Raw genomic sequence first — 12,037 nt, forward strand, 5'->3', positions numbered from 1 at the left:
CCAGTGGAATTGTGACACCCGCACAACCACCCACCCATACTCACTTGCACACACACACACACACACACACACACACACACAGCAAATAGCTACCGTGTGACTGAGCCGCTCTGAGTGACTGAAAGGTAGACAGACCCCCACACACACACCTCCTGTCCCAGGGATTACCTCATTCTAATGGCCCAGAGAAGTACAATTATTCTCCCTCTCTCTGTCTTTCCATCATTCCACTAAGGAGATTCATTTATAATGTCACAGCCAATGAGAAAAAAGACAGATTTCATAATTGAAAGCCATTAAACTGTTCAATAAACATACTGGCAACTGACTTTCGGGGCACTGAGGGATCCAGATGGCTCAGGACTTTAAGGTGCATCACAGAGTTGTGAATGAGCCAATTACTCAACTTGTCATATGTCACATATTTCCTGTCCTCCCTGGTCTATTATTCCACTGCTCCCTATTAAATAAAGCAGAACTGCCATGAGAATAATAAAAACTTTATGTAAAAAATTCTCTTCTTTCAGTTCAATTAGTACAATGTACACTATTGATCTCGCTTGTCGTCCTGCAAAGGCACAAGAGGCAAATTGTAATTTTCAGCAATTTTGTGGTGCAAGCCAAGACACTCTCGAGTTAATTCAAAGTAAGTTACCGGTGTGGTGACCAGCACATTTTGCGGTCCTCGTTGTTGCAACAAAGCACCAAGGCATAATTACAACACATCTCCGGGTGGATGAAAAGTTTTTCTTTACGATATGCTCCAAAAACCGCTGAGGTTTGGACTGTGAATGATACTGCTACCAGATGACACTGAGAATCCCAAAATCCCACACTTTGTTTCCACCCCAGCACAGACACACACACACACACACACACACACACACACACACGCGCGCGCACACACAATGTCACTCTTTCTTTCTCTGTCCGTCTTTCTCTCTGGTTCTGTTTTTTCTCTTCCTCTATGGTGTCTACCTTTCCACTGGCCCTGCCTTATGGCAGTGTGTGTATTTTTATGTCTCACATTAGCTAGGGGGAATAATACCTCTCGCTGAATGGTAGTCTGCTCTTGGGCCTTTTCAGACATTCAGTCACTCCTCTTCTAAGAATAACCGACGTGCACCTTTGCCAAAAAGTTCCTCTCTCAGATTTTTTTTCTCTTAGCAGCCTCTAGTGATGCTGCCTTTGTACCCCACTCACTGATACCAGGGCTTTGTATTAGCTAGCAAGGTCCGATCCAAATGAGAAAAGCAGCAACCAACTACAGGGAAACTGAGGGAAAAGGCAAGCGAGTTGGGATCTGGGGCAACACTTGGAGCCATGTCAACTCCTCACAACTCTTCTTATACTCATTAAAAGGCCAGAAAAGCTGGTCACTAGAGATTCTGAGGAGTGAGACAGCAGACTGTTAAGTATGTAAAAAACGAGAATAAAAAGTGGTAGCTTTTGATCAAGTTTCAGAGGAACTTGGGAGGCTTTCATGAACTGTCTGGGGAGCTGCAGCCAAACCTGCCCGACAGGTCACCCTAACCAAATGTCATCTGGGTTAAAGTTGTCCTCAGAGGGGAAATTGTTTCCAAATTGTAAGTGGCTCTGTTGCAGGTTGTTGTGAGGGTAAAGTCAAAGGGATGTTCCAGCTGCACATGGACCAAACTACTGGACCAAATGTTCTCAGCTGTTCTCAACTGTGGGGTAGATTTAAGAAGCTATAGCTAAGATTGCATAGTGACATATTTGCTCCCTAGATAAATGGGCTGCATTTCAGTAACTCTTTGTCTACTGAACATTAAAAGTGCTTTACAATGTTTGCCTCACATCCACCCATCCACACACACACACACTGATGGCAAAGGCTGCCCTGCAAAGTGCCAAGCTGCCCATCAGGAGCAGCTAAGGGTTCAGAGTCTTGCTCAAGGACACTTCGATGTGCTCTCTGGAGGAGCCAAACCAGGAACTTTCCAATTACGAGATGACTATGCTACCTCCTGAGCCACACCGCCCCATAATAGATGCACTAGACCAAGCACTGCAAAGTTGCATCACTCTTTGCTGCGGATGATTTAATCCAACATGGCTTATGGATGCCAGCTGAGCTACTGAAAATAAGTCAAACTGAGCTGTGGTGTTTTGTATTCATTTGGCTTGTCTTACCATGAACTACATAGCTGTATGCGCAAAACTGAAATGGGCACTTCAAAAGGAATTCATGAAGAAGGCAGTTCAGATGATGGTCAATGCTCGAGTAAGGTACAGGTCTAGATCTTTCATGTCAATATCAGTTGCACCTTTTCCAATTACATATTAATAATTGTACTCTTGTGAGAAAGACTGCTGTTTGCTAGGGAGGTCAGCTTTTTATTGAAGCTGTTTACCTGCTCCACATGACTGATGACAGTCACAGCACTGGTCTTACTGAATCAAAAATCAATATACATTGTTTATGGTCATGTACCAGCAAGGATAGTCAAACATATTGTACACTTTGTACACATTTCAGCTATAAAGTCTTTAAGGCCTTACTAATAAAGGAATTTCAGATACAAAAAGGCCTGAGACTCATCATCCATTCCAATGAATATATCCTAACTACTTGTTTACTCTTCTTAAACCAGGCAAGTCTGAGGTCTTTTGAATTTGTTTTTCTTACAGTCCTCACCCTCAAACAACATTCTGTATCATTCTGTATCATGAAGTAATCCAACTTCAGGCCCATATAAAACTATAATTTGTTTGGTATTTCCTTTATTCCCTTCTCTTCAAAGTCATTATCCATATCTGTCCACATCCCTCTCTGTAAATAAGCTGTAGGCATATAAGTCCAAAACTATGTTGGCACAAAATAGCTTCTATTCTGTGAAAAAAGTAAGGAAGCCTGTGTATTATTACCTGTGTGTGTAACTATGCAGCTAAACTGTCGATTTGCCACCTTTTTTCAGCCATTTACTATAGTTTTTTTTATTATAGTTACATTTAGTTTTACAGGCAAAATCACTGTGCAGAGATTACCTATACTTGTCACATACATTCAATAAATGTTGTACAAAGCAGCAGTGACAGTGCATAATCCAAAGGTAACACTCTCCAATAACTTTAATCTGGCATTAGATCTGTTAAGGGATGTCTGAGAAGAAAATAGTCAAGCAATTATCTGATAATTATCTTGTCTTGATTATTAAAAAAAAAAAAAAAAAGAGCTTTAATTAGCATGCATATAAACATGTGGACTCCATATCTGGATGTACAACCACCGTTTCATTGGGGTCAAAATATGCCAGAACAAAGTGCTGAATCGTTCCAGGTGGCAAAATCACTTGTTGCGGCGTCCCACTGGAACTAATAAGGCAGGTACATTTACACCCTCTAAATCCCTGCATTGGCTGAAATGACTGATTTACAGCTGAGACATTGACTATATTCACATAATTGCACTTTTTACACGTGAACAGCTGTTTGGTGCGCAGGGAACAAAAGTTTCCCATGCTGGTCTCACACAGAATATGGGCCTGTATGTACCAAGCTTCACAGGTAAGAGTGGTCTCAATCTTTAGAATAATGATGAGATTCAAAGCTTGGATACTGAACATAAATCTGTCTGATACACACTGCACTGGTATCAAACAATCTGGGGCCAATGAAATTTGTTTCACTCATAATACAGTGTTCTTTGGTTAAAAAAAATGACAAATGAATGTCTGATGTGAAGAGTTTTGTCAAGTGTTTCCGCTAAAATCTGTCAAGGCATTATCAATGAACTGTGCCAATCTCCTTGGTGCAGTTCTTCTCCAGAGATGGTTTCTCCTATGAGATTTTAACTGACCTGACACTACCTTATGTCCACACTTCTGATACAAGTTTATCAACTGTTTAGCACCAAGTGTGTACAAACTACCCCTTACCATCCACAGACGAACTCACTGATGCAGTTCAACCAGACCCTCAAGCGAATGCTCTGTAAGTTTGTCGATGATAGTGGTTCTGATTGGGATAAACAGCCAACTCACTTCCTCTTTGCATACAGGTAAGTACCCTGGGCCTCTACTGTTTTTTCCACCATTCAAAGTGTTGTACGATCATAAGGTGAGAAGACCTCTAATCCTGTTGAGGAAGGCCTAGGAACAGGGGAGGAAATGGCCTGTTAACAACACCCCCTATGTTGTTCAGATTCGAGAGAGGCTACAAAAGATGACTTGCCTAGCAGCGCATGGCAGAGGACCTTTATCCCAGGTGACAAGGTCTTAGTCATGTTACCCACCAGAGACAGCAAGATTCTGGCAAAATGGCAAGGATCATTTGAGGTGGAGAAACAACTTAGACCCAGCGCCTATCAAGCTGCCACTCTAAGGTGACCATGTTCCAGCAGGGTGCTGCATGTGAACCTGCTCAAGAAGTGGGCTGAAAGATCTGAGAGGAAGGCAGAGGTTTTGCTGATCAGAGCTGTGGAGGAGGAAGAGGCCTGAGATGAGATGAGAATACCTGTACTCACTTGCCCCTGCTGAACTAGGCAATCTGTCAGCTGATCAAGAAAATAAGGTGAAAGCTTAATGTAATCTTTAAATATTTTAGAGCACCCAGGTCGCACAAACATTGTTGAACATGATAGTATGTTAAAAGATGAGGCTCCCACATGAGTTAGGGATACCGGAGTGCCTCCTTGTGGATGTGACAACTATGCGTGTGCATACCTTGATGGCACTGTGATACTGGGAGGGGCATCCCCAGTATCTGAGGGAAATTCTGGAGTGCCTCCAATGTGCAGGCCTGTCCATTAACACTGCAAAGTGTGTCTTCGCCAGATCTGAGACTGAAGATCTGGGTTTCATCTTTGGAAATGGAATGATCAAGCCACAGGTCCACAAGGTTCATGCCATGAAATCCTGTCCTTACCTCAGACCAGGAAGTGACTGAGATGCTTATTAGCAATGGCAGACTTCTATCACTGGTTTATCCCCATTTTTTTAGCCAGAGCTGCTCCACTCACAGATATGACAAAATCAAGGTGCTCGAACCAGGTTCAGTGGAAGCAGGAGGTGGTAGCAGCATTCTGGGAAAGTCAGCAGTCTTTGGGTAAGGACCCTGTCTTCTACAGTCGTGACTTTGAGAAACCTTTCATTCTGAAAACAGATGCCTCAGAGAGTGGTATTGGAGCTGTTCTTCTGCAGGGACCACCAGAGGGTCAACATCCTGTTGCTTTCATCAGCTGCAAGCTGTTCCTAAGGGGTCAACTACTCTACAATGGAGAACGAAGCCCTGGCCATCAAGTGCACACTTAAACTTTTCACATAATCTGCAAAATCCGCTATGCAGACTGATCACAAAGCCTTTCAGTGGTTGCGGTGGATAAGGGACACCAACGGCCACATCACACAATGGTACCTAGCCATGTAACCCCTCCATTTTACAGTACATGACATCCCCAGCAGACAACATGACAACAAATATGGGTGATACCTGACATTATCATCATAAAGCAATTCATTGTATTACCCGCAGGAAATACCACGTTTATCAACAGACAGGAAATAAATAAATACTATTGTAAAAATTGGGAGAAAAATTAAGTGTAGAAAATGAGATTTAAAAATGAAAATAAGATATAAAGACAGCACAGTTATCTATCAGAATTTTTTGTCAGTGTTGCGGCACTAGTTTTCATTAACTTAAATTATTTAATTTAAGTAAAACTCAATTTAAGTTAATTGAGTTTTCTCTGAGTTACCTGTTTCTGAGGGTTGCTGCTGGAGTTGACTGGCTGGCCAACAAAAGAAGGCCCAGCTGCATCAGACCTTCTTTAAAAAGCTGCTGATTGCCAATTGGACTGCACCATGTTCCTCCTGCATCGTGGGAAGCTTGGTATTTTCTAGTTTGATTTTTATGATTTCTTTGACAGCTGTGTTTTTTTATATTATTCTTCCATTATTCTTCCTTAGTTAATATTATGCAGCGCTGTACATAGCACTGTATTGGCAGGTCTTGTGGCTACTGTAGTTTGTTTAAATGGTGATGTCTTTGTCTGTGCCCCTGTGTATCTGTATGGCCTGACTAGCTGATATATATGTTTCCATGTCTCAGTTTGTATAGTTAGGTTTTCTTCTGTTAGTGCCTCAGTTTAGTTCTGTTATTTTTAACTCTTATGGGCCCAGGATTACTCTCAGAAGTCTTTTTGTTACTTTTTTGCTTTTTGCAATTTTTTTTTTTTTTTTTTAACATTTTTCAGAAAAACACCTGTCTCTGGTCTCCCAGCTCAGTCCGTGACACATTACAAAAAAAAAAATTACATGATAATGGCATAATGTACGACACAATGTTGTATGAAACAATGCTGTAAAGGTTGCACACGAAGCCCTGGACACATTCTGGGAATAAAAAAAAAAAAAGATTGTGAAAAGTTAAGGAATAATGATTGTGAGTGCGAGACCATTTGTATCCAAGGCAAAGGCTTTAGATGTTATGTGAAAACCACTCTGTGTCATGTGTTCACATGGAATACATATTACTTACATATGTATGATGAAAAAGTACATCAAGGTCTGTCCTGGGGGACCACCAAACAACCTCTAACCTGCAGTAAGGGAATAAGTTAATGTAACTGTAGATTTTCTCAAGTACATGCCAGGGAATTTTTCCATGTGGACATTTCTGCTAATAAAATCAAGTGCACTGTGATTTTCTATAAATAAAGGTATAAGAATTTGAATGCATTCACCTCAAAGTGACTATGATTCTGATTCAGTGCTGATCAAAATCTTATATAAGACACCGGTAGGATATGTGGTCCCTACTACTTTATTTAGTGTTTTCCTCTGTAAAGCCAACCTCCATATTAACCCACTTATGGAAGACCCATGAAATAACTTACTTTTAGGTCCATCTTACAACAGTTTATTGAAATGTAAACACTTATCCTGTTGATAATTGCGGTATTTATGTTTTTTAATCCCTATGCAAATAAGCATAGTCAAACAGTTTCTACAAGTATTCAGTTTCAAATTGGCTCCAGCCTGAACGCCCCGCCTGCTCTCGCCGAGGATATTCACTTTCCCGCAAGTTAAAGTATTTAAATGTTGAGGGAGACAGATGCTGGAGTAGAGGCAACCACAAGAAATACACGTGTGGGAGAAAGGTTGACGTTGGAGACCTGCTATCCGGGCACTATCAGCAGAGAGAGACAGTATCATCATCGCTATAATTGCACAGAAAACAAATAAAGCTATGTTGGCACTCGTTTAGGCTACTTGGTACATTTTTTTTCTTAATTCCATCATTCATGTTGCCTAGATTTATGTGCATCGTACCGCTGATGCGTAAAGATTATGATCCGTGCGTAAAAAAAGAACTCCGCCACGCTCGTCACTTCCATTATTACTGAAACTCAAACGGGATTTATTTCAACTTAAAACGCTAATCAAGACCTTCATTGGTGGGAGAGTGATTGACACGACAGGGATTTGATGGTGGTCGTGAAACAACGGCGTTTGATGACAGCAGTGCTCGCTGCGGACTCTGGGTTTGGATCGGCTCCGCAGCATCTTTAAATCTCCTGGACCTTTTTTTTTTTTTTTTTTTTTTTTTTTTTTTTTTTTTTATTGTAAAGCTATCAATGAGTAGATCCTGCCTGGGACCCCGTCACTTTTGGATCTCTCCGTTGCCGAGGCTATCACTTTCTATATGTAACAGGAGGGAGATAAAGCTGAGTTGAAATTCCCATCAGGAGGAACTTTTATTTCCAAGAGGCTGAAGCACTGAATGAGTGGAGTATTCATGAAGCAATATTTGACTTATTTCAAGATGAGGCTTAGAACATCGAGATTAGGTTATCTGTAAGTAAAGATATTTCAAGGCGACCCCAGGTATCACAGTAATAGCCGCCTGTGTAAGCTCCTGAGTAAATAAATAAGACCGTTTTTAAAGTTATTGTATTTTCTTGTTCTCCCCTCCCCAGGTTACTTCAGTTCGCGGCGCTTTGCTTTTACGCACAGGTAACTCACATTTTCACTTTAATAAAAAGCATTAATGTTTCATTACTCCGACAAATAGCTCCTTTATTTACTAAGTAAAAGTTAACAGGTATTTCGGCTACATGCTTAGTGGCTTAGTCTGCCGTCTCTACATCTGCAATAGGGTGCAATAACAATGAAAACATTTTACTATGAGTGCTATGGCAATTGGCAACAATTCAAACATCTTGAAAAGAGGTAAGCTCCAGCCTAAAAGGTAATTGTTAAAACATATGTGGATGGAGTATGGCTGGATTGAAAAAAGAACCGTTAAGGGAAATAGTCCGGGGAGACAGGGGTGAAAGATCATCGGTGGTAAAAACAACCATCAGAGGGATATGTCATCCCGAGTGAGGACAGCGGGCTCCATCCAAGCATCTCCCCAAACACTCTTAGCTTCCAGAGGGGATTTTTTTTTTCTTTAGACAAGTCATGCAGGATGCAAATTCCCCCCAAAAAATCCACTGTGCAAATAAATGTCAGAAAAAATGCATGGGTGAATCTTTTGCATTTGATGAATGAAATAATATTAATTAGGCTGAGTGTAGGCTTTGCGCCAAGGCCTTGGCTGTTCAACTGGCCGGCTAGACTCCTCAGAGTTAAAGCTGCTGCATTTTCAAATAAGGGGCTTTTCGAGCTGAGCATTAAAATTCAACGATATTAAAATAGATGACAAGTGTTTTTTTTTTTTTTTTTTTTTTTTTAAACATGTGTTTTCTATTGCCCGACAGAACAGTGTGCAGTCCCCCCCTAATTTTAAGCACCATGTGACCGAGCAAAGCAGGCTGTCGGACCGGACGAGCCGCAGGCTGACCCGAACATATCAGCTGTACAGCCGAACCAGCGGCAAACACGTCCAGGTCCTGGGCAACAAGAGAGTCAATGCCAATGGAGACGACGGGGCAGTGCACGGTAAGAATAAGGTGACCAACACATCAGGCCAGGAGACACCAGAAACTGGAATAACAGATAGGCAATGCAAATGTTGTGTCAAAGAGTACTGGAATCAACACCTAAAATCAGAATTATAAAAGCAACATTCATGTCCCACTTAGTTTGGGCATATTTTTGATAAACACCAGGGCAGGGGTAATTCATTTATTCAAAATACATGAGGAGACAGAGAAAAAAAAAACAGCGCGTCCTAGTTTCACCTTTTATTTTTCTGGACATTCTCTGAATAGTTCATTCAGTTCCTTAACCTTGCTCTTTTTTAATCTACGGTCTGCAGTGCAGAAGCCAGCTTAACTGAGGTCTGCATATGTTAATTCATTCAGGAAGAGCAGTTTTTGTTGTCTCTGAAATAACGAAGCAACTGTATTTGACGACGGATGAACAATCAATTAAAGTCGCGTTTTAGGCCCAGGTCAACAGTTCAGCGCTTTTAAATCTTCCGAAAATTGTTGCTCCAATTACGAACCATTTGTCACTTTCAAAAATCGGGAATTGTTGACAGGGTTGAAAAGCAGTGGGAATGTTATTGCTTTTGATGGCATTGGGGGGAAAATGCTTCTGCCAAGAGAAACAATAGCAACAATTGTAAACATCGTTAGTGGCAACACTGTTGCTTTTTTTATGGTGTTATGAAGATTATTTTCTCCAGTGTGGTGGTGTTGAAATGTAAGTGTGTGGCACCTGCTGGAATCTAGGCAAAAGGGCGTTATTTATTTATTTATTTCTTGCAGGGAGAAACTGTCTTAAATTTAAGGGCAGCAAATTCCTGTCACCAGAGCATTTTTGGTGTGTCTAGCCATCTTTCCACCACAGCTACCATCATCCATCCACCTCTCAGTGCCTGCTGCCTGCTTTTTGGAGGGTCGTTTTATGAGGAATTTTCATTGCTTTACAACTCAATGTATGACTCAATTTATAAGGAGCGGTGAAGTCAGCATCTTCACTTTATCCCCTTTCCTCAGGTCACCTCTCCTGTGTGCTCTTTTGTCTTTCAAATTTCTCTGCCTGTGCACTTACGCATGCATGCACACACAAACACATGCATAAATGTGCACGCGCACACTCTGTCTGTCTGTCTCTCTCTCTCTCACACACACACACACACACAAACACACACACACACAGCATAAGCTACACATCCTAAGTGGGTGTCACTCTTGTAACAGGCCCAAATCTGACCGCTGCTCTGTGCTTGTGGCTGTGTCCCTGACCGCTGTATTCTCACTCTCCCTTTTATCCTCAGTCTGAACTGCATCACAGCACAGCATTTACAGCCATTCAATGACAATCAGGCTGTGCACAATCACTATCATTTGATGCTATTTTGGAAGACTTGCATGCTTTGTAAAAAAAAAAAAAAATGCTGCTGTGTCAAGGGTTAAGAGGGGGTTTATATGTCATTTTCATAATTCTGTAAACAAACAAACAAACAAAAAAAAAAAACAATGTTAGTACTCAAAACAATTTAACACAAAGACTCAGTGTCCTGAGTATGTGCCCACGACAACATGATTGTTATTGCAAAATATAGCAGCAACCACTGCTGTACCCATATAGTGTAAAGGGGTTGCAAAAAATCATTCACCTCTAACATCATAATCTATGTGCGCACTACTCCAGAAATGTGTCATCTCATTATTTGTGTTTTGTGTGTCTGTGCAGCGAAACTGGAGGTGGAGACAGACTCTTTTGGAAGTCGCATTCGTATTAAAGGGGCGAAGACGGGATACTACATATGTATGAACAAGAGGGGGAAGCTGATCGGCAAGGTAAATGTGGAATTAATAGTTTTGTGGTTCCGTGTGAATATACCAACATCTTGAAAAGCTTGTCTCTCTCTTGTTAATGACACCACAGAATTGCAGTTTATGAACATTTGAAATTTGATTTTAAGACTTTCCTGAACAGTGCTCTCAAGGTTTCTTATGGTATTTAATTGTCTGGAAGTAAGGACGATATTTCCACATCTTGGGAGTCATCCAAAATACCCCAACTTCTCCCCCTCTCTCTTTTCCTAGCGGAAAGGACGAGGCAAAGACTGCATCTTCACCGAGATCGTTCTGGAAAACAACTACACAGCGCTGCAGAACGCCAAGTACGAGGGCTGGTACATGGCTTTCACACGCAAGGGCCGTCCGCGGAAAGCCTCCAGGACCAAGCAACACCAGAGGGAGGCCCACTTCATGAAGCGCCTACCCAGGGGGCACTTGCTGAGTGAGAGAAGACCGTTTGATGTGCTTCCTCTCCCTGTCCCCGTCCACCCTTTCAACAAGAGGACTAAGCATTCCCATCACCAACGCTCAGGGGGCCACTGAGAATTAAAACCACTGAGGAAGACAGTGGAGTGGGACAAACCAACAAGGAAGAACCACTACAAGAGAAAACCAGTGTTCCCAGCAGAATTAACTTTTACCATCAAGTGGCCACCTTTACATTTCCTGCCCCTTTGTGTGGACTCATTATGTAATACTTTGTACTGGATTGTATCTAAACATTGACTATCTAATCTGCTAGTTATTTCCACGTCAGACAGAAGAATTTAGGGAGGATTTATTTCTTATTAAATCAGGGGCCAATTAAAGTACTGAAGAGCTCATTGACATTGGAATGAATGGACACACTGGGTTAGAAATTAGACAGCCCAGCAATAAAGAATGTTTAAAAGAGAAATGAATACAAATGAACATAGACATGGCAGCTATCTGTGGGTTACTTTGTGGTTGCAGCATCTATGATGATGAGTAGACATGCTATTTTGCCTTTAGGAGGCCATTTTGGTGCATTTTTAACCTGTTTTTCTACATATATGAATATATTTTTACTGTAAAAATGTAAATGACTTAAAATGATGGAAATATTTATTGTAGAGTGTATATTAAAACCACTAAGGAAACGGTTAACGAGTTGCTTGGCCTTTTTCTTGTTTGGTGGGTTTGGGATGGAAAGCTATAGTATACATTGTTGGTCGCCCCCAAAACTGTTGTTTTTTTTTTTTTCTTCTTCTTCCTCTTCAAGCTGGAGACCCAGATAACTGAGGGGCAATATCTGTGACAGGCTACTGAATTCAATGTGCTCAGCAAGTGAGA

The 12,037-nt window shown here is 41.3% G+C and overlaps 1 protein-coding gene across 1 annotated transcript; it reads left to right on the forward strand.

Moving 5' to 3' along the window:
- The first annotated feature begins 7,761 nt into the window (after nucleotides 1-7,761).
- fgf8b (fibroblast growth factor 8b) lies at nucleotides 7,762-11,266 on the forward strand. The gene is made up of 5 exons (XM_030057145.1): nucleotides 7,762-7,820; nucleotides 7,943-7,979; nucleotides 8,729-8,909; nucleotides 10,614-10,720; nucleotides 10,970-11,266. The coding sequence occupies exons 1-5, from the start codon at nucleotides 7,762-7,764 to the stop codon at nucleotides 11,264-11,266; spliced, it is 681 nt and encodes a 226-aa protein (XP_029913005.1).
- Nucleotides 11,267-12,037: the final 771 nt, after the last annotated feature.

Source organism: Myripristis murdjan, chromosome 1 (assembly GCF_902150065.1).
Source record: "Myripristis murdjan chromosome 1, fMyrMur1.1, whole genome shotgun sequence".
Classification (NCBI taxonomy): Eukaryota; Metazoa; Chordata; class Actinopteri; order Holocentriformes; family Holocentridae; genus Myripristis; species Myripristis murdjan.